This window comes from Akebia trifoliata, chromosome 15, assembly GCF_017979445.1.
Source record: "Akebia trifoliata isolate Shusen 1 chromosome 15, ASM1797944v1, whole genome shotgun sequence".
NCBI classification, from domain to species: Eukaryota; Viridiplantae; Streptophyta; class Magnoliopsida; order Ranunculales; family Lardizabalaceae; genus Akebia; species Akebia trifoliata.
Window position 1 is genome coordinate 28,877,654 of NC_141389.1, and position 20,338 is coordinate 28,897,991.

Here is a 20,338-nt window from a genome sequence, read left to right on the forward strand (position 1 = left end):
CCATAGAATCTACTGTATATAAAAATATTATATAATTATATTTTTAATCCCACTTATGGAATCTTACTAAGAGTGGGTAAGGTCTACCAAATTTGATGATTGAAAAAATTACTTCTAACGAATACTAGAAAGAGATACATGAAACAATGAGAGCTGAGTGCAATGGCTAAAGCATCTCTCCAAGAAAGGAGAAGTTTTGAGTTCAAGTATTCTTGTTGGTCACCTACAACGATTTTTCTCTCTTAGACAATATGTTTTGTCCTATATAATTAAAATCATAGAGATAATCCTCACAAAAAATCAGTTTATTTCGAAAAAAATTTACCACATAAGATAAAACGTTGTCTAGAATGTTGACAAAGGAACACTACCCGTATACATATATATATATATATATATATATATATATATATATATATATATATATATATATATATTGACCTTGGCCTATCGACATGCAATAAACCATGCAGAATGATCCCCTATCAATGCAAACAAAAACTTGAAACCTCTCCATGTCAACAGGGCTCATTGAACATGGCTTAAACCATGTCGACAGTCTCCTATTGATATGGCTCATGATTTCTTGTTGACATGGCTCGATTCATTTAGACACTAGATTATCGATATGGAACAACGTAAAATTTTTTCCTAAATTGATAAAATAATAAAAAAAGAGGGAAAAAAAAAAAGAGAAGAAAACCTTAAAATCTAGCCTCCAAAATTTTTACTATTTTACAAATATAATAAATAATAAAAATTTTAAAACAAGAGATAAAGAAGAATTAAAATTTTTTTTATGTTGTTTTTTTTTTTTTTTTTTGCAAAGAAGAGAAGAAAGGAGTTGGTTTGTTTACTAAAAAGGTATTAAAAAAACAATGGGAGAAAAATGATGATGAGAGAGGAAGAAGAAATCGGGTAGATAAATTGGATAACTGCACCTAATAGCGTACATGAGCTTATTAAGTGTTATATTTATTTGAGAAAATTAAATATAAAAAAATCAATTAAAAAAATTATTTTCAAAAAAATAATAATTTTATAAAATTTATCAAAAGAAATCAAAATAGACTTTTAAAGGATCTAAATTTTTAATTTTTTAATTTTTTAATTTACAAAATAAAAATTGGTCCTTAAAAGTTGAATTTTGGTTGATAAATTTCATAAAATTCTTTTTTTTTTTTAATATAATTTTTCTTATTTATTTAAGATGCATTTATAAAGTAGGTGCACTTACGACAAATGATGGGTGCAAATAGAGCTACCTAAAAAGAAAAAATCTATGTTTGCCGATATCACCGCCCAATTCTTTCTTTTCTATTAAACTCTTGACAATGATTGAATTTGAACATTATTGGACTCTTTTTTTTAAAAAAAAATATTATTATTTAAATAAAGGGTTTGTCGTCACGTCACTGTAAAGCCAGCCGAGTCTTGACTCTTGAGAGATAAATATCCCTTCTTTACTCACAAAGAAATCAATTAAAACCCAAACAACTTCTCTCCACCCAAATTCAGAAACCTTTCTTTTCAGGTAATTATTTTATTTTATTTTTCTTTTCTTCAATTATTCCCTGAAATATTCAATTTTTGATCTCGTTTCAATATTGTTTAATATTTAAAATTTGATTCGAATTTAATTTGATTTCAACAACCATATTTTGATCATTATTCAGCAAGAAAACACCCTGAAATTCATTGAATTACGATCAATCTGGCTTCCCTTTTGATTTTTATAGGAATTAGGATTAGGGTTTCTTAGTTTTTAATTTTTTTTTCCTGGTATTTATAAGTGTTATTTATTAATTTCTTATGTCCTTCCAATATTTGTTGTTTATGTTATATGATGATGTTTGAAAAAAATTTAATATTGGGTTTTGTTCTGTTAGGTTTAAATTGATTGATGTGTATAGAGATCAAAAGGGATTCTTTGAATTTAATGCTTTTGATTTAGATTTTTTTTTTTTTTTTTTTTGGTTGCAATTTTCATGGGCTCCCCATACTTTTAACAGATCCGCTGTTTTGGTGTTTGTTGCGTGTTTTTTTTTTTTTTTTTTTTTTTACTTTTTTGATCATTAAAATTATGTTTTTGATGTGGGAAAAAGAACAAAAATATAAAGAAGGAGAAACTGTGAGAGGTAGTCACAGAGCTCCAGAGATAGATATAGAGATCATGAGCTAGAAGAGACAAGTTGCTCCTATCCAAACATAAAATTCATTAAACCTGTTCTCCTGAAATTTCCTAGAATGGAGGCCCATTGGTAGACGAGGGGGGTTGACTCCTGGACCCTTTGTTGTCGTAAAAGCGAATGCTCTTGTCTTCTCTTGACAAGGACCAAGGCTTGCAAAGGCAAGTAGAAGTAGAATATCACTAGTTTGGTGGCATACATGCATGCATACACGTTTTGTGTAGGAATCTGTGTAATATGTGGTTATGTTAGAAGTCCAACTTCTGCGATGAAGACCCAATTTGAGATAGTTCATCATTTTGTTTTCTGTCTTGGAAATTTTAGCCAAATCTCGTGTATGTCAACTGTTTTCATTTATTCTTCTTTGGTACTGTGGCTGTTCCTAGATTCTTGTAAATGTGCTTATTTCTGATGTTGTCTTTTCTACTCTTTCAGTTCATTCACCTCCACATGAGGGCTTAAAGTTGAAAATATCTGTAGATATGAGATTATTTGGTACAAACTAAGATAAAATTGGTGAATTTAACTTCAGTATGGATTTGTTAAATTGATGAATCTAGCTTAACTATGGATTTTTCAGTTTCTACCATTTAAAAAGAGTTAATGACTACATTTGGTTTATCTCTATACTTGTGAAAATGCTTCATTGCAGCTACAATCAGATTAAAAGACCTGTGATGTTTAGTTATCTTGACCGTGGGAAAATTGTTGAGTTTGCTCCTTATAATGGTCTCAGGAATTATGGGTGTGAGGCTAGGGCTTTGGTTTCTTCTTGTGTTGAGCATTAGCTGGGCCTGTGTGGATGCAAGAACCTTGGTGATATCTGATGTTTCAAGTAAGCCTTTATAGTGTGCCTTGAGTTATTATTACATTATTTTTATATGAAAGTTCATTTTATACTATTCCCATCAATTCAAATGTGTGCTTCTAGAATCAAGATATTTCCCAAATTTTATGCTTGAAAATGTTAAAACTTTGCAATTTAGATTTTTATGTGACCCTGACTTCCCTTTTAAAAGCTGAGATGTCCTTGTTTACTCTCAAAAGCAGGGCTGAGAATTGTGTATTGTGGCAAAAGTGATTGTCTTGATTTGTGAATGGTTAATTTTGAAAGATTAGTCTGCAAATTTTATTCGACCCAGACTTTCCTTTTAAAAGCTGAGATCTTTCTTTCCCACTCACTTAAACACACTATCATGTACTTATAGCTTCCAATGTGCAGTTCAAATAACTGTTTGGAGAAGTGAAATTTCTTCTTTCCTAAAAAGGGTGTGTTGAATTTGCTTTATGTTCTGGCAAAATGTGTTAAATTGACAGTTTTGTGCTCTATCCTTTTAGTTATACAGGAAAACTACAACGAGCCCAAAATTGAATTTGAAGCTTCTGGAGCAGAGGCTAAGAATGCTAGGGTCTGCACATTATGTGAGGAGTTCACTGAACAGGCAATAGGCTACCTTGGTGAAAACAAGACCCAGACGGAGGTCTTTAGCATTCTTCATCTTGCATGTTCTCAGCTGCACGGTTTCAAGCAGGAGGTAGATACCTACTTTATTTGGCAAAGCAGAATATATCCCTTGAGACTCTGTATAGGAGCTATATGAAATAACTAATTTCTCTGCTCAGATTTGTGGTTTCTTTACTATTCTTGAAAGCTATCTTAGAGAGGGAATAAGGAAAAAATATTGGATTGGGGATAATTCTTAGTCTTAGTAAATCGATCAATAGGCAGTATTGGTAATGTGGGGATGTGTGAAGTTCATCCTTACCCATTCCCACCTACTTCTGTCCTTATTTATTTTTTCTCTGTGGGTGTGGGTGTGGTGTGTGTGGGGGGGGGAATGATTCGTTTAGTGGGCCCACCCTGGAGATTCTCTAGCCCTAAAACCTGCCCGGCTGGATGTTCTCAGCTGTTGGTGATGATTTTTCTTTTTCTTTTTCTTTTTTCTTGACCGCCATTCGAATAATCTTGATTCCTGACCACGAGAAGTTACACTCATATGGAGGTTTGGGTCATCCAGTCAGGCTGGTTGATTGATGTAGATATGGGCAATAAAGTCTCCACGTGGCGCACGCATGTGGTCTTCGATACTGCCATGTGGCATCGTCATAATCGCTTCATGTCACCTTTGAAACTGCTACGTGGCATCATGAAGAGCTCTGACCATGGGGTCACTAAGGAAATACCTTTATCCTTATCACTATAAAAAGAGCACAAGGCCGTTATTGAAGGGAATCTTCTTCTTCCTCCTTCTACTCCTCTCTCTCTCTCTCACCTTATTTATGGTAAGTTATGTAATAGTTTCAGGAATAGTAGAGTGGCTTCTCGGAACCCGGAGACGTAGTCCGGATTTGGACAAACCCCATGAGCAAATTGTGTATTGTCCTCTTCTTTCTCTTTTCCCCTCTCTTTCATTATCTTTGTACGATACGTGCATAGTCCATCATTGTAACACCTTGCCCTCGTCTTTTCTGAGCACAACAAGGTCCACACGGCTACTTCACAAGCTTAGTGGGACCTTGGAGTCTTTGCACGAAATCATCGAATACATATTAAAGACCTTATCCTCCTTGTTCAACAATTGGTTTTATGCAATTTCAGCTTGTATGATGCCCCTCACCTCCTTTTATGCCCCACATGGATATATAATAGGCTAAGAAGGATAATGCACTATCAAATATAACCTTAATGTAACAAACAATAGAAGAAATCACAAACATCTATTCTTAAAAAGCAGAAAGATGGGATTTTTTTTTATAGCATCTGTGGAGCTTTTTGGACATTTTTGTCTATTTGGAAAATGCATGAAGTTTTATGAGAAAAGGGAAGCTTTATTCTGTCTTTTGCTTAATCTTGTCAATTGCTACTGCAACAATACTATAATAACTTCATTTTAATTTTTCTTAACTATCATCTTGGCAGTGCATCACAATGGTGGACTATTATGTCCCTCTTTTCTTCTCAGAGGTTGCCATGGTACAACCAGGGGAGTTCTGTCAGAAGGTGAATCTCTGTGAGCAACCGATACTTGCTTCTGAAAATAGCTGCACATTCTGCCATCAGGCTGTGGAGGAACTTAGGGTTACATTGGAGGACCCTGATGCACAGGTTTGTGCTTTTGCATAATCAGTCTGTCACCAAATTTTTTTTCTCATATAAATTATGGTTGAGAATATTGCTTGCATTTCTTAGTGTTTTTATTTTTATTTTTAATCCATATGCTTTGAAGTTCACTATTGGTTAATATGATCGAACTTTCCCTCTTTGCTGGTCTATGTTCTCAAGAGGAAACAGGGGGCGTAGTTGGTTGGAAAATCATTAAACCCTATTCCAGTATGTGTTCCTCAGGTACTTATCTGAAAGAAAAAGAGCATGTGTACCTTGCATGTGGCACATGTTTATTGAACTCCTGCTGGGGTGTTAGAGATGTCTCTATTGGATGGACCATGACATGAAAACTGCAAATGTTATTAATAGTCCAATGTATGAGCTTTCTTCTTCCATCCATCTGGCTTTGTAACTTCATTGATAGATCTTTAACAGATAAGGGCTAAACCACTATTGAATGTGCATTATGGCTTATCGAAGGAATGTTCTAAAATTTGGATGATCTCATTTACGGAAGATGTTGTCCGGAAGCGTAACAAGAGTAAAGATAAAAAATCAAACGAACATACAAGATTTACGTGATTCAGCAAATTGCCTACCTCCACAGAGGAGAGGGAGAAAAATCCACTATCAACGATAAAGATTACAGCTCTGTCTGAGCCCAATAAGAATACTAGACATCTCACAATAGAAGACACTCAGGATTATACCTGCCACCTTCCCCCTTATTTTCTCTTTGTCTATAGATATTGTTTTATAACTGCATGTAGCACAAAAGAAACCAGATAAAAGGTCCTTTTTGGCAAAACAACCTAATGGCCAAAACTCAGATAAAGTCCTCTCTCTCTCTCTCTCTCCAAAACTAGAGTATGTGCTGACAGCATGTCATCCTCTTTGGGGTTAAGGGGTAAAAGAGAAAAGTCAGTAAAGTTGTAGGGTATTGTTGGAAAGGGGGTAAAATAGTAAAGGCCATAAAGTTGGAGGGGAATTATTGGAAAAGGGATGAAGAGGAAACACAATAAAGTTAGAGGGGTATTGTTGGAAAGGGGGTAAAACAGAGAAAGCAATAAAGCTGAAGGGGTATTCTGAGAAAGGTAGAAGAGAAAAGGGAATAAAGTTGAAATTGTTCCTCGAAATTCGTGATTTAGTTAAATCCCAACCACTACTTATGTGGGGGATAAACATTGCGATGAGAACCGTTGTTTTTATTATATAAATACACAGACACACTAATGCATGTGTATGCATATCTCATTTAGAGGCAATCCATTGCATTCTCCTGAGCTAGTTATTGAAAATGGTTTCACAACAGAAAAACTGAATACTTTTTAAGTTACCAAACCTTGGGTTTTGATCATTTTTGTAAAAAAATTTTGCTGATGAAACTCCTTCGTTTCTGTGGTAAACTACTCAGTTTGAGATAATCGAGACTCTTATGAAGGTTTGCACCATGTCAAAGAACTATGCAGCAAAGGTGAGGAATCTTCAGAACTAATATTTTGTGTGTTAATTTTATTTTCCCCTTTCATCATCTTTTTTCCTCTTAATTCTTATGGCAGTGTAAGAAGCTGGTTTTTGAGTATGGGCCTCTGATCCTAACAAACGCGGAGCAGTTTCTGGAAAAAGGTGATCTCTGCACTATTATTCATGCATGTAAGGCCTCTGCTGATGGAAACAAAGCAGACTCATCCGAAGGCAACTTATCATTGCTATCCGAATCATAAAGCTGTTTCGGCAAAGATGGGTGAGGATGAATGAAAGTGTGTGGTGAGAGATTTCTGTTTTGTTAAAGAGGAAGCAGTCATGATCTCTGATCATTGTAGAAACTGTATACATTCTTCCCTCTCAATGTGTATTTAAGAAGAAAAAAACTAAGAAACACATGTATATAATTTTTATCAAATCGGAAAACATGCTTGAAGTAAATTTTTATCTCACTTGATTCTTGCGGAATATTGAATGTAGAATAATGATTTCTGACCACCCCCCCCCTCTCCCTCTGACATACGCTCCCATACACTCCTGACGTGGCATGTGTCTGAATCATAGATCTTTTTTTGTCGGGATACACAACTCCACATATTTATGGAGATGTGCAGTTGTGTTCCCGAAGAAAAAGATATGTGGTTTTAGTCCATGCCACGTCAGGGAGCATATGGGGACGTCAGGAAATCACAACTCTTTAGTGAATAGTGGTAAGAAAACCTAGTGGATTGATTTGAACCAAATCTACAGATTAATACTGATTGAAGTCTATTAATATACATGTCTATATTTAGTATAATAAGATTCTATGTTGATGTTTAAAGTCTTGTTTTGGTGCAATCCTTGTGTGGTGTTGTTAAGTTTCTTTGAAGTGTAAGGGGGTGTTTCCAGCCTATGCCAATCTGCAATTTATAATCCATATTTCTCTGATGTACATTTTAAATGTTAATGAGACTGGGCTTAAAAACTTTGCGACATCATAACATGATCTTGATCAATATTATTTAGGATAAGACTTCCATGATGATGACTTATAATATTTTTATATCTAAATAACAAATATGGGTCCCGTTCAGCAACAAACATTTTGGCAAAACATTTTTCAAAACATGGGTTAGAGGTTTTGGAATGGGCTGATTTTGGTGAGGAAGGAGATCATCCTCACCAAAAATCAGCCCATTCCAAAACTTCTAGTCCCAGTTTACAAGTTGAAAAATCGTGGACCGTCCATTTTTGGTAAACCATTTTTGATGGGATTAGAAGTTTTGGAATGGGCTGATTTTTGGTAATGATGATCTCCTCACCGAGATCATCCTCACAAAAAATCAGCCCATTCCAAAACCTCTAATCCATGTTTTGAAAAATGTTTTGCCAAAATGTTTGTTGCTGGACATTTCCCAACAAATATTTAATGTTTGGGTATTTCTTTTACGATCCAAACTCCTATTTGTCAATTGTGGGGAACTATTGTTTGATTGAGATGGGGGAGGGGAGGAGATCCTTATTGAAAGTTTGAATAATAATAATGATGATGATGATGATGATTCTTTGAAGTTGGTGATTTGTAACTTAATAAGATTTGATAATATATAGAGGAGTCATGATTTTTTGACGCCTCCTAACCTGGCATGGCTAAGAATCATTGATTTTTCTCTCGGGATATACAATTGTACATCCCCATAAATATGATCAGTTGTGTATCTTGAGGAAAAGAATAAATGACTCTAACCCATGCCACGTCAAGAGGCATCAGAAAAACATTATTCTATATAGAGTTAATGATAATTAGGGATGCTCCCTCCCTTACTAACACTAGATAATATAAATAAATAAAATCATAGATATTTTGTACAATCTATGATGTGGCAATGCATAGAATCATAGATATTTTTCTTGGAAAAATCTATGATTTTGTTCACATGTGGCGTCCGTTTATCACTAGTCTATAATAAATAAATAAAACTCATGATTTCTTTTCCAAACACCTATCTTCTTCAATCTTTGATTTATTTGAAAAATTCGTCTAAGGTTCAAAAACAAATTTTCTATCTCATTCGTCATTTAAAAATAAAAATAATAATAATTAAAATGAATCGTGATAATAGCAAGTGCACAGAACCGATAGATATTTTTACACAGAATTGTAAATCTTTTTTCTTGAGGAGTCATTTTATCATGAGCCGTGATTTTTTGACTCAAGTATTTTCACTCAGTCTGATGTGGCAAGGGCACAGAATCATTGATTGATTTTTTCAAGATACACAAGAAACCAATCAACAGTTGTGTGCTTTTGCCACGTCAGATCGAGTGAAAATACTTTAATCATACAATCATTGAGTCGTGCAAGAAACCTTGCCACGTCAATCTATGTGTTATCCAACCTAAGGTTGGAAAAAAAAAACTTTGAAGCCGGCTTCAAAATTTGAAAGAAACTCATTACATTATTTTACACGTGGCATTTTCAGGATATATTTCAAAATTTGGCAAAATGTAGGAGTGAAATAAATTTAATTCGCCACGTGTCTGATAAAGAGGAGGGTTTCTTCAAATTTTGAAGCAAGCTACCCGCTTCAAAATTTCCTGCCGGTAATAAAAAGGATCCTGGCGATATCAAACGAATCCCCATGTTAATGGTGAACATCATATCTTGATGTCTGGGAATCTAAAATCACATTGTTCTTAGGTAAAATGTGTCACAGTCACACCACACTCAATCGTGGCAGTACAATCTACTCAGCCTCCACCAAACAAAGATGGGACCAGCGACTGGGATGTCTACACGTGTCCATCTTATATTGGTTAAAAGCAATTATTTATTTGACCTAACTACGTGGCCGAAGTCGTTGATAAGATCGACAGCACAAAGTGCGTGCCTAACAATTTAATTTAGGCTTCTTTAGTTTTGGTTCATTGGCCCATCTCTTAAAAACAAAAATTAAGATATCAAAGTAAATTAAAAAGCATGCTCTAAATTAATAAATATATAATAATAATGAATATTAAAATTTGGAAGGGACAAGATAATTTTTAATAAGTTTAATACTTAAAAAAACATTAGATATTTACTTCAATTTTACATATTTTTCAAAAGAAAAAAAAGTTGAACTAATTTCCAAGCACTCTGATGACGTGATGGTGTGCATAGAATCATAGATATTTGTTTACTTGTATCTCAAGGAAAAAATCTATGATTCTATGTACGCCGTCACATCAACACCTTGTTGATTGTAGTATTGTAGGAAGTCAATTTAGAACAACTCTTACAAAAGTTCATAGGGTTTCTTTATCGCTAAATTTATTTATTTATTTATTTTTAATTTTTTGTCTTTTCTATTCAAACAAGGGTTATCGATTAACGTGAAGATAGGTTTAACGGATTTTAAACTCAAGCCATGTGATTAACATTCCACATGCCTTACCAACTTTGTTAAGTTGGCATCTTCCTTCCATTTTGCTATGTGTTTTGTGTGTAATTAAATTATTATTCTATCGGATTTTTTATTTTATATTTTTTGTGTGATTGTAACTTGATTTTATTGTTTATGTTTATTGGATGGAGTTTTGGATATCTGCGTAGTCTATATTGAATTAGATTTTCAATATTTTAATTTTAACTTTGAGTGCAAATCTGAATTATATTTCAACTATTAACATGTGTTCTTTTATCATGTTTTTAATCTTTAATTATTTTAATTTTTAGAATTTTAATTATATTCAATTATTTTTAATTATTTATTCAAACCTCAACATGATGATAGAATTTTTCATTAAATAAAATAAAAAATCAAAGGCTTTCCATTAGAGATTCAGAAGAGGACCTTTAAATCATTTTCATAAGTCTATAATAGAAGATCAAGTTCAAGGAGTATACATGAGTTTAAAAATAGAGTCGTGTTGGAGTGACTCCAGTAAGGGACATCTCTACGTGGTGGCGTACAAATGTTCATAGATGCATTTTACTCGTATCTCGAAGAAAATACATCTAAGGATATGCGCGTGCCACCACGTCAAGATGTCCCTCATGTATCTCACTCTAGCATTAATCTTAAAAATAGGGTAAATTACACTTTTCACACCCTATTGTTTGACATAATTCTATGTTGACTCCTTAATATTTTTGATAATTATACATACCTCGCATGTAGTTATCTAATGGGTTAACAATTTATGAAATGAGAGCAAAATAGTAAAATAACATCTGAATTTTAACAGTCTATGAAAGGGAGGCAACTATAATTATCAATATGTTAAGGGGTCGACATGAAATTATGCCAAATTACAGAGGGTCAAAGTGTAATTTACCCTTAAAAATACAAGACCATCTCAAATATTCCCAAAACATAGAGGGTATGTCTAAATCACTAAAAAAAAATCGGACATTTAATAAAAAAAGAAAGCCAAACATGATTTTTAAACTCATCCGAGATCGAGACGTATCGCCCGAGTTAACTTGGTATCAGAGCTAAACGAGACCAACTCACAAAGTCATTTTTTGACAGAGTTTTACATTTCACAGTGTAATTTTTTGAGTTATCTCATGAAATATCTCAAACGTATCGAAAAATCCATCCGAGACGACTCGGTATCGGAGCTGAATGAGACGAGACGGGATATCGAGTTTAAAAACCATGAAGCCAAGTGGAAATATTTAAAGTAACGAATACAGAAATTGGTATTAATGCTCAAAATATTAAGTTTCCTGAACCGAAAACTAGTTTCAGTGATGGAATCCGAATATTCGAAAGGAGCCAGTGCGTTTGTTCTCTATTTAAAGTACTAAATTCTATGTCTTTTCGAATGTTTGGTGGGATCCATCACAGTTTCCTCTTTCGAACCAAAGGTAAGCTGGATTATATTTGATTTCCAAATATTTTGATTTAAGACAGAATCTCTTAGATTCCAAATTAGTGAATCTCCACGATCTCTGACGTTAAAATCTATAGTCGAGATTGCGTTATTGTTTCGGTTTTTTTTTTCTTACAAATTTATGGATTTTATATCGTTTTATTTAGTGTTCTTCGCTATTAGATTATTATTCTATTATGTGGAACTTTAGCGAGGTTGATTGATTCAGTCTTTTTAATCTGTAAATGAAGGTATGTTATCGATGAATCTAGTCTTTTTGGTCTTAATTTACTCTCTTTTTTCATGTTTTTAATCTTAATTTGCTCTTTTTCGGTTTATTTGGTGCTCTTTGTTTGGAAAATTGTTGTTTTTCTTATTGATAATTTTGTTGGTTAGTTGAAAATTTTGGTACTTTTTTTTTTTTTTGCTCTAAAAGTTACTTGCAATCCTCAATCTGCTCTTTTTGAAGAAAAAAATACTTTTTTTTTTTGACATTTTAAATCGAACCCTTAATGAAAGTTAATTTGAAATCTCTTACTTTGTGTTGTTGGTTTCATTCAAGGCATGTCTCTTCATATAATTTCTTACTACTTCAAAACTGATCATTTTCTTTTAAAACCTTCAATTTCAATTTGAACCAAGGCCTTTGATACCTTTTGCATGAGTTTTAATCATGGAGAAGAAAGGGTTTTTCTTTCTCTTGATGAGGATAAATTTTTGAGAAAGTTTTCTCTTTGTAATTGGTAGTAAAAAGTTGTTAGATTTCAATTTCTTATTGAATTTTCATTTTTTTTCTTGCTTGTCCTTCACTACTCTATGTCATAGTGAAAAAAATTCCAATATTTTAAAAATTTTGCGATTAATTCATGATTCTTTCCATCGGCAATTGAATCAAAGAGAATTCACAAAGCTTGGAAATTTTTATTTTTATCTATATTTAATATAAAATTTTGTTATTTTATTGAATATTATGTTTAATATAGGAAATATTCATTTTTACAATATCCATAGGTATAAGATTACATTTTAATTTTCACGCGATTTTTGACGATTTTTTCCTCAAAATTTTCCCTTGTTGAATTTTCACAAATCCCAACTTTGTCACTATGTTCTAAATGGTTCCAATAATACTTATTCGTTTACAATTATAAGCTTGGAATTCTCATCCTTCTTTAAAGGTTATATCTGTTGTTTATTGGTGAATTGAGGCCCTGATCGTAAAAAAAAAAAATTTTTGCTTTGTTCTTGGAAGTCAAATGTCTGATTTTAACTCGTACCCGTTTTCTTGTGCTTTCTGTAGTCGATCGCTGACAGACGAAAAACCTGAGAATGTTGAAAGATGTGTTTGTTTTGCACCATGGAGTCCTTCTTTGAGGTCAATGAACTTGTAGCTCCATTTGAGTTACCATTACTTGTCCTTGATGAATCTATTCCTAGCAATCGATCCTCACTCCGTGCCCAAATGTTCAATGGGTGCACGAGTTCTAGAAAGCCTACTCTGTTAAAACACGACCTTATCGATGATGGTTGAGCTCTTCTTGTAAAAAATCCTTTTGGTTGGAAAGGTTAGCATATTATTGCATATAAGGTTTCTTAGTAGGGATGGAAAATAAAGTGAGTATATTGATGGAGAAATACGAATTAGGGAGATTGTTAGGAAAAGGCACGTTTGCGAAGGTTTACTATGCGCGAAACCTTAAATCTGGCCAAAGTGTGGCCATTAAAGTAATTGACAAAGAGAAAGTCTTGAAGGTCGGGTTGATGGATCAAATAAAGCGAGAGATTTCTGTAATGAGGTTGGTTAAGCATCCAAACATTGTACAACTTTATGAGGTCATGGCTAGCAAAACCAAGATTTACTTCATCATGGAGTATGCTAAAGGTGGCGAGCTCTTCGACAAGGTAGCCAAGGGAAAGCTTGATGAGGACGTTGCACTGAAGTATTTTCAGCAATTGATCTGCACTGTTGATTTCTGCCATAGTAGAGGTGTTTATCATCGTGATTTAAAACCCGAAAACCTACTGTTGGATGAGAATGGGAATCTAAAGGTTTCAGACTTTGGGTTGAGTGCCCTTACCGAATCTAGGCATCAAGATGGGTTGTTGCACACGACTTGCGGAACACCTGCTTACGTTGCTCCCGAAGTGATCAGTAGAAAAGGGTATGATGGAGCTAAAGCTGACATATGGTCTTGTGGTGTGATCTTGTTTGTTATTTTGGCTGGTTATTTCCCTTTCCATGATTCTAATTTGATGGAGATGTATAGGAAGATTGGTAATGGGGACTTCAAATGTCCTAATTGGTTCCCTTCAAGAGTATGTAGGCTTTTGTCGAAGATCTTGAATCCGAACCCAAACACAAGGATTTCAACTGCAAAAATCATGGAAAATTCTTGGTTCAAAAGGGGGCTCATCACCAAATCAATAAAATCGAAGACAGAAAGTAACAAAGAAACTCCACTTGATGTTGATGTAGTTTTAAGTTCTTGCGACGATAGCAATACTTCTGCGAATATAACACAAGTGTTGGTAAAACCAACTAACTTGAATGCTTTTGATATAATCTCACTCTCTGCGGGGTTCGATCTCTCTGGCCTTTTCGAGGAAAACGACAAGACGGAAGAACGATTCATATCCAAACAGCCTGCCACAGCCATCATCTCTAAATTGGAGAACATTGCAAAGCGTCTAAGGATGAAAGTATACAAGAAGAATGGTGGGTTGTTGAAATTTGAGGGACGGAAGAATGGGATGAAGGGATTGTTGTCAATCGATGCGGAAATCTTTGAGATCACTCCATCTTTTCATTTGGTGGAGTTGAAGAAATCGAATGGTGATACTTTGGAGTATCAGACGATATTGAAACAAAATATTAGGCCTGCTCTCAAGGACATTGTTTGGGTTTGGCATGGTGATCAGCAGCAACGGACACAGGAAGAACAGCAAGAACAACTTCGGCCTTCTTGAGAATACTACGTACATCCCTGATTGTCGTGTATTATGTCGTCTCGTTTACTAGTTTCTCTTAATGTATTTCAGTTTTTGTTTTCTTCTTATGTTACTTTTCTTTCTCCAAGAACAACTCCTGTTCTGACCCATTAAGAAATTTTGAAGTCTTTTTTCACACAAGTCTCACGTTACTTGCAAACTATAATTTTTGGGTAAATATTTGTCCAATCAACCCCTAGGTATATAGTTTTCTCATTTGGGTCTTCTATTCCCGATTGGTGACTTCGGACTATGTTGCAACTCTATGTCATTGAAGAGAGAGAGAGAGACAGACAGACAGACAGTTCCACTAAATAAAAACCAAATCGAACATAGGTCGGTTCCCTAAATAAAAATCAGAACCGAACCAAATTCTATTGGAATCAAATCGAATTAAAGTTCGTTTGGTTTGGTTCAATTCTATCGATTGCTAATATTCTATAAAATTTCATATAATAAATCACAAATCTATTCGTAAAATGTCATTAGTTTATTCATTAAAGATCACTAACCTATGTCCTAACTCCTACAATAATTCATAATTATTATATTTATTTTTATTTTATTGCATAAGGGTTCAATCTTGGTTTGGTTTGATTCGGTTTTATACAAGCTTGATTCGAGAATCGAATCAAATTGATCGGTTCTTCATTTTCGTAACTTGGAACTAAACCACAACTTGTTCCAAACCGAATCAAACCAAAGCTATCGGTTTAGTTCAATTCTCAGTTTGAGCCGGACCAAGTTGCACCGTAAATAACTTGTATTCTTCATTGGTTGATATAATGAAATTACCGCTTTCACCCATGGACTTAGGTCAATTCTAACTGAACCACAATCAACGATTTTGTTGTAACATTTTTCTGACAGTGATTAATCTCCCAATCAAAAACTAATTTTCTTTCCAACGAAATCCCATGCTGTAATTAAACATCAACGTACATTCTCTCAGGATCAAATCAATTTTGTGGGTAATATCTTTGAGATGCATACACACAATCATGATTCATAAATGATCATGACTGCAATACTATCACATGTGTGCTAAATAGGAAAAAAGAAATTTGGAGATGAAGAATAAACCACATCAATAAAATGAGGCAAATGTGCATTATTTCCTCGGCCCTCGTGCACGCTCACTTACCCGGTGAGTGTGATGTGCGGGCGTTGCAAATGCCGCTCTTCCGATTCTCCTATTGGGATGTAAGTTCGGACACCCCCATCATAAAAAATAAAAATAAAATAAAATAAAATGAGGCAAAAGAGATTTTATGAGGTTCATCGTCTAATTTCGGCATTATGTCAACCAACTGAGCTATAGATATGTAGGACTATTAGAGTAGTAGATGGGCCGTATGGGCTCTTCATGCTCAAATGTATAGCAGACCCAATATTTTTCTACTATAACCCATATTTTTCTCTTTGTATGAATGATGGGGAATCTGTCGATCATATGTTGATCCATTGTTCATTTTCTTATAATATTTGGTCGTATTTCCTTGGTCTCTTTGGTTTTAATTGGATCCCTCCTCGTAAGTTCTCCTCGTTGTTAGTAGAATGGACTAGTAACGTTTTCCATACCAGAAAAAGGATCCTTTGGGCTTTGCTCCCCTCGGCTATCGCTTGGGGGATCTGGAACGAAAGAAACAACAGAGTGTTCAATAATAAGAGTAGTAGCTCTCACACAGGTTTTTTGGAGATCTTGGGTTTGCTATACCTTTGGTCAAAGCAGAATATAGAGTTCGCGGGGACTACTTTTGACGATTTTGTGTTTAGATGGCACTCTTTCTGTAATTACTAATGTTGTTTTTCCTTGTTTTGTTGTTCTTATTTGAGGCTTCCTCGGCCTCTTTGTTTCTTGTATTTCTTTCTAATCAATATATTATACTTTTCAAAAAAAAAAAAAAATTTATTTAACAATTAACATAGACCAATGGACCTTATCATAAGGCCCATCTAGATCTCAGTACCCGGCAAAAAAAGCCCATGTATTGAGAGATGAGTGGTCCACTAATTGAACGCTTCAGATCGAATCATAATTTCATTGATTATGCAACTTCACGTAACTATAATAAGACGGTTGTGAGAGAGAGTAATCAAGAACAATTGGAGCGTTGTCTGATGAATTTTCTTCGTTTCTCTTTCACTTCTCTGTTTCCTACTAGAAATCCCAAATTTCTTTCAAATCTCCTCAGATGGTCAAACACCCAACTCTTTGATTCACGAAATTTCAATTTTGTATCTTTCTCCAGAAGTACCCACAAACCCTTCGACGAAATTCCTCAAAGAAACGTTTTCGTATTGAAATCAAAATTAAGAATATCTCACATTGCTTCCCGTGAAAATTATGTAGAATTAAAAGTTCCGAACTATGTATTTGGAGACGTATTTTCTTGTACAGCGACAATTTCAAGGTTGGTTAGGAGTAATCGGCAAAAAGAGGCCATTGGGTTGTTTAAATTAATGCTTACACATGATTGTAGACCGAATTATGTGACGATTTTGGGCGTAATTCGCTCCTTGGGTGCTATCGATGTGGAAGAGATGGCTTGGGTAATTCATGGATTTGTGATTAAACTCGGGTTCGATTCACAAGTTTCTGTTGTAACAGCTCTTCTAGGTCTCTATTCTCTGTATAATATTGCAATTGTGTGGAAGCTGTTTGATCATGTACACACAAAGGATGTAGTTCTATGGAGTGCAATGGTTGTGGCATGTTCGAAGAACTGCCAATTCATTGAGGCCTTTGATGTTTTTCGAGAAATGCAATGTTTTGGTGTGGAACCGAATCATGTGAGCATTGTGAGCGTTCTACCTGTTTGTGCGAATTTTGGTGCTTTGTTATTTGGAAAACAGATACATGGGTACTCCATAAAAAAGGATTTCTCTTCAATTATCAACGTTCAAAACTCGCTTGTCGATATGTATGTCAAATGCAAGAACTTGAAGTCATCAATTCTAGTTTTCGAGGGTATCGAGAATAAGGATCTAGTCTCATGGAACACCTTGATTTGTGGGTGTACGGAAAATGGGTGTCCAAGAAAAACATTGGATCTGTTCTGCAAAATGCGATATTCTTGCTTCAAACCAGATGAAACCACCTTTCGGAATACATTAGGGGCATGTTCACAAGCAAAAGAACTTAAATTTGGATTGGAATTGCATTGTGGCGTATTAAAAGCGGGTCTATTGGCATCCATTTCTATTGTGACCGTCCTTCTGAAGATGTATTCAGACTTTGGTGACGTGGGCTCGGCACAAATTTTATTTGGTCAGCTCCCTTGCAAAGATCTTATTGCTTGGAGTGCAATGATTTCAGTCTACGCTCAAGCCGGGCATCCATATCTAGCATTGGACACGTTTAAACAGATGCAATTAGCGGAAGAGAAACCGAATGAGATTACCTTGGTTAGTTTGTTACAAGCGTGCTCTCTGATAGATACTCATGAACTAGGCAAGAGTATCCATGCCCATGTAGTTAGAGCGAGGTACTCGTCAAGCCCATTTATAACATCAGCTTTGATTGATTTATATTGCAAATTTGGAAGACTGAGTCAAGGGAAAATTCTGTTTGATCAACTTCCCACCAAAGATCTTATCTGTTGGAGTTCAATGATAAATGGGTATGGAATGAATGGGTGTGGAAAGGAGGCTCTTGACACATTCGCCGACATGTTAGATTGCGGGACAAAGCCCAATAATGTTGTTTTTCTTTCTGTTTTATCCGCTTGTAGTCATTGTGGTCTAGAAGAGGAAGGTTGGAGGTGGTTTAGTTGTATGGAAGAGAAGTTTGGTATTAGTCCTACACTTGCACATTGTGCTTGCATTGTAGATATGCTTAGCCGCCGAGGGCGGATTGAAGAAGCACTTGGGTTTATTAAAACGATGTCGGTGGAGCCAGACGCGAGTGTCTGGGGTGCTTTGCTTGCTGGCTGTAGAGCAACACAAGGAGTTATTGAGGTTGCGGAATTTGCAGCCAAACGACTTTTTAGCTTGGACCCGGAAAATACTAGCTACTATGTAATCTTATCGAACCTTTATGCAGAGCATGGTCGATGGAGAGATGTCGAGAGATTGAGAATGTTGGTGAAGGAGAAGGGATTGAGAAAGATAGCAGGTTATAGCATGGTTGAAGCAATATGACCTGTAGAATAACTTCTGTTGTACATATATTGTTTTATGCATAAAACCCATTGTAAATTTAATTATCTATTTGCTTGGTACCCTCTCTCTCTCTCTCTCAAGACATTTTTCTTCATTGATAATCCCTAAAGAAGAAGAAACTACTAACCAACCAAACCTTGCAAATTGGAGACGTAATCCACTAAACATTATAGAGAGGATAATTTCCTTTTTTCACAAAATTAAGAAAAAGACGTCAAAATTACAAAGACAGAGAACTGAACATGATTGATTTTGTAGATACAAACAACATTACAGGATCATATAAATGCGTGTGATTCGAAAACCCTAATTTTCAGCTTTACATTCCCCTTTCATCATCAGTTTTTCTAATGATCCACTATTACAATAGACAAATTAACCATCACAAATCATAAATAAAACAAATTTGAAGAAGAAGATCACGATTGCTTCGATGCCGCAAAATGCCTCCACAAATACCTTCCACTAGCCATGTCAACGCAAGTCCAGAATCCCGAACCAATTGCAGAAAAAACCTAATAAAAAAAAAAATGCAGAAGAAATTAAAGTTTTTTAATTAATCCCTCACCAAATTCATCAAAAATAGGAGCTAAAGAAATGAAACACTACAAGAACAAGAATTAAAACCCTAGAAAATTGATTAAAGTACCTTCATTGATCGAGGAACAGGTGGTTCTGATTCTTCGATAGGTTTGACTGATTCTTCGAGATTTTGAGTCTCGGGTTTGGATTTTAGATTCTTTAAAACGAAGAAACCTGCAATCGTTGCAGAAAGAAAGAGCAGAATTAGCCTCAGAGGGCACATTTTCGAGGATTTCGCGCACAGAGAGAGAGAGAGAGAGATGGACTCGTTCGAGGTGGGGATGGTGGCGGTAGTTGAAGTTTTTGTCGTTTATTTTGGGTGGGTTGGGGTTCCTCTGAATTTGAAGAGTTTTTGGTGAGACGTGGAGACGCCTACGTTTGACTTTTCTTAGGATGTCTTGGTCAGAATAGTGCGCTTTGGGTCCCACTTAAAGATTACAGATTTTTGTGATTTAGACATAGCCCACCACGTTTTGCTGAATATTTGAGATGCCCCCATTGTTGTCATACTAATGATACACCCCTTTACTTGGTCTTCTCTGAAAGACTAACGAAAATGACTTTAAATCCCTCATCTTCAACCTCCTAAAACTTTATTATCTACTAAAATCCTATCAGGTTCTTGATGTTTAAGTGTTGAAACAGATATAATTTTAAAGTTGAACATGATGAGAAGGAAAATATTTACCCTTTAAGGTCGAAAATGACTGGTTTTGGATTGCAGATCTGATTCTTTTTTGTTACATATTGATAGGAACCTAAAACCAAACCTCTTTTATTCCTCAAATAATTTTTTATATTATTATTTTAAAAATTATACTAGTGGTCCACAGATCTACATCAATCAATCGTGGTGGACCACAAATTGAAAGATCTACACCGTCCAATACAACTTAACAAAGTACTAGAGTTGGAGTTGAAATTCTCCGCAACATCGGAAAGAATTCTCAAAGGATAGCCAAAGTACTATATTTGGTAA

At 34.9% G+C, this 20,338-nt stretch overlaps 3 protein-coding genes across 5 annotated transcripts; all 3 read left to right on the forward strand.

Annotated features, from left to right (window-relative positions):
• The first annotated feature begins 1,384 nt into the window (after positions 1 to 1,384).
• On the forward strand, positions 1,385 to 7,232 carry LOC147385109 (uncharacterized). Of its 2 annotated transcripts, XM_086426194.1 has the most exons (6): positions 1,385 to 1,534; positions 2,926 to 3,024; positions 3,528 to 3,724; positions 5,110 to 5,295; positions 6,710 to 6,769; positions 6,855 to 7,232. In XM_086426194.1, exons 2-6 carry the CDS (start codon positions 2,931 to 2,933, stop codon positions 7,017 to 7,019), a joined length of 702 nt encoding a protein of 233 aa, XP_086282320.1. In that variant the 5' UTR covers positions 1,385 to 1,534; positions 2,926 to 2,930; the 3' UTR covers positions 7,020 to 7,232. The 2 variants fall into 2 exon arrangements, with proteins under 2 accessions (XP_086282320.1, XP_086282319.1); XM_086426193.1 differs by lacking the exon at positions 1,385 to 1,534 and having other exon boundaries at positions 2,902 to 3,024.
• A 4,225-nt stretch (positions 7,233 to 11,457) lies between these two features.
• Positions 11,458 to 14,754, forward strand: LOC147385110 (CBL-interacting protein kinase 2-like). Of its 2 annotated transcripts, none has more exons than XM_086426191.1 (2): positions 11,458 to 11,620; positions 12,926 to 14,754. In XM_086426191.1, exon 2 carries the CDS (start codon positions 13,228 to 13,230, stop codon positions 14,590 to 14,592), a length of 1,365 nt encoding a protein of 454 aa, XP_086282317.1. In that variant the 5' UTR covers positions 11,458 to 11,620; positions 12,926 to 13,227; the 3' UTR covers positions 14,593 to 14,754. The 2 variants fall into 2 exon arrangements, with proteins under 2 accessions (XP_086282317.1, XP_086282318.1); XM_086426192.1 differs by lacking the exon at positions 11,458 to 11,620 and adding an exon at positions 11,670 to 11,876.
• A 1,892-nt stretch (positions 14,755 to 16,646) lies between these two features.
• Positions 16,647 to 18,833, forward strand: LOC147385111 (pentatricopeptide repeat-containing protein DOT4, chloroplastic-like). Its single transcript, XM_086426189.1, has one exon. It carries the CDS (start codon positions 16,735 to 16,737, stop codon positions 18,754 to 18,756), a length of 2,022 nt encoding a protein of 673 aa, XP_086282315.1. The 5' UTR covers positions 16,647 to 16,734; the 3' UTR covers positions 18,757 to 18,833.
• Positions 18,834 to 20,338: the final 1,505 nt, after the last annotated feature.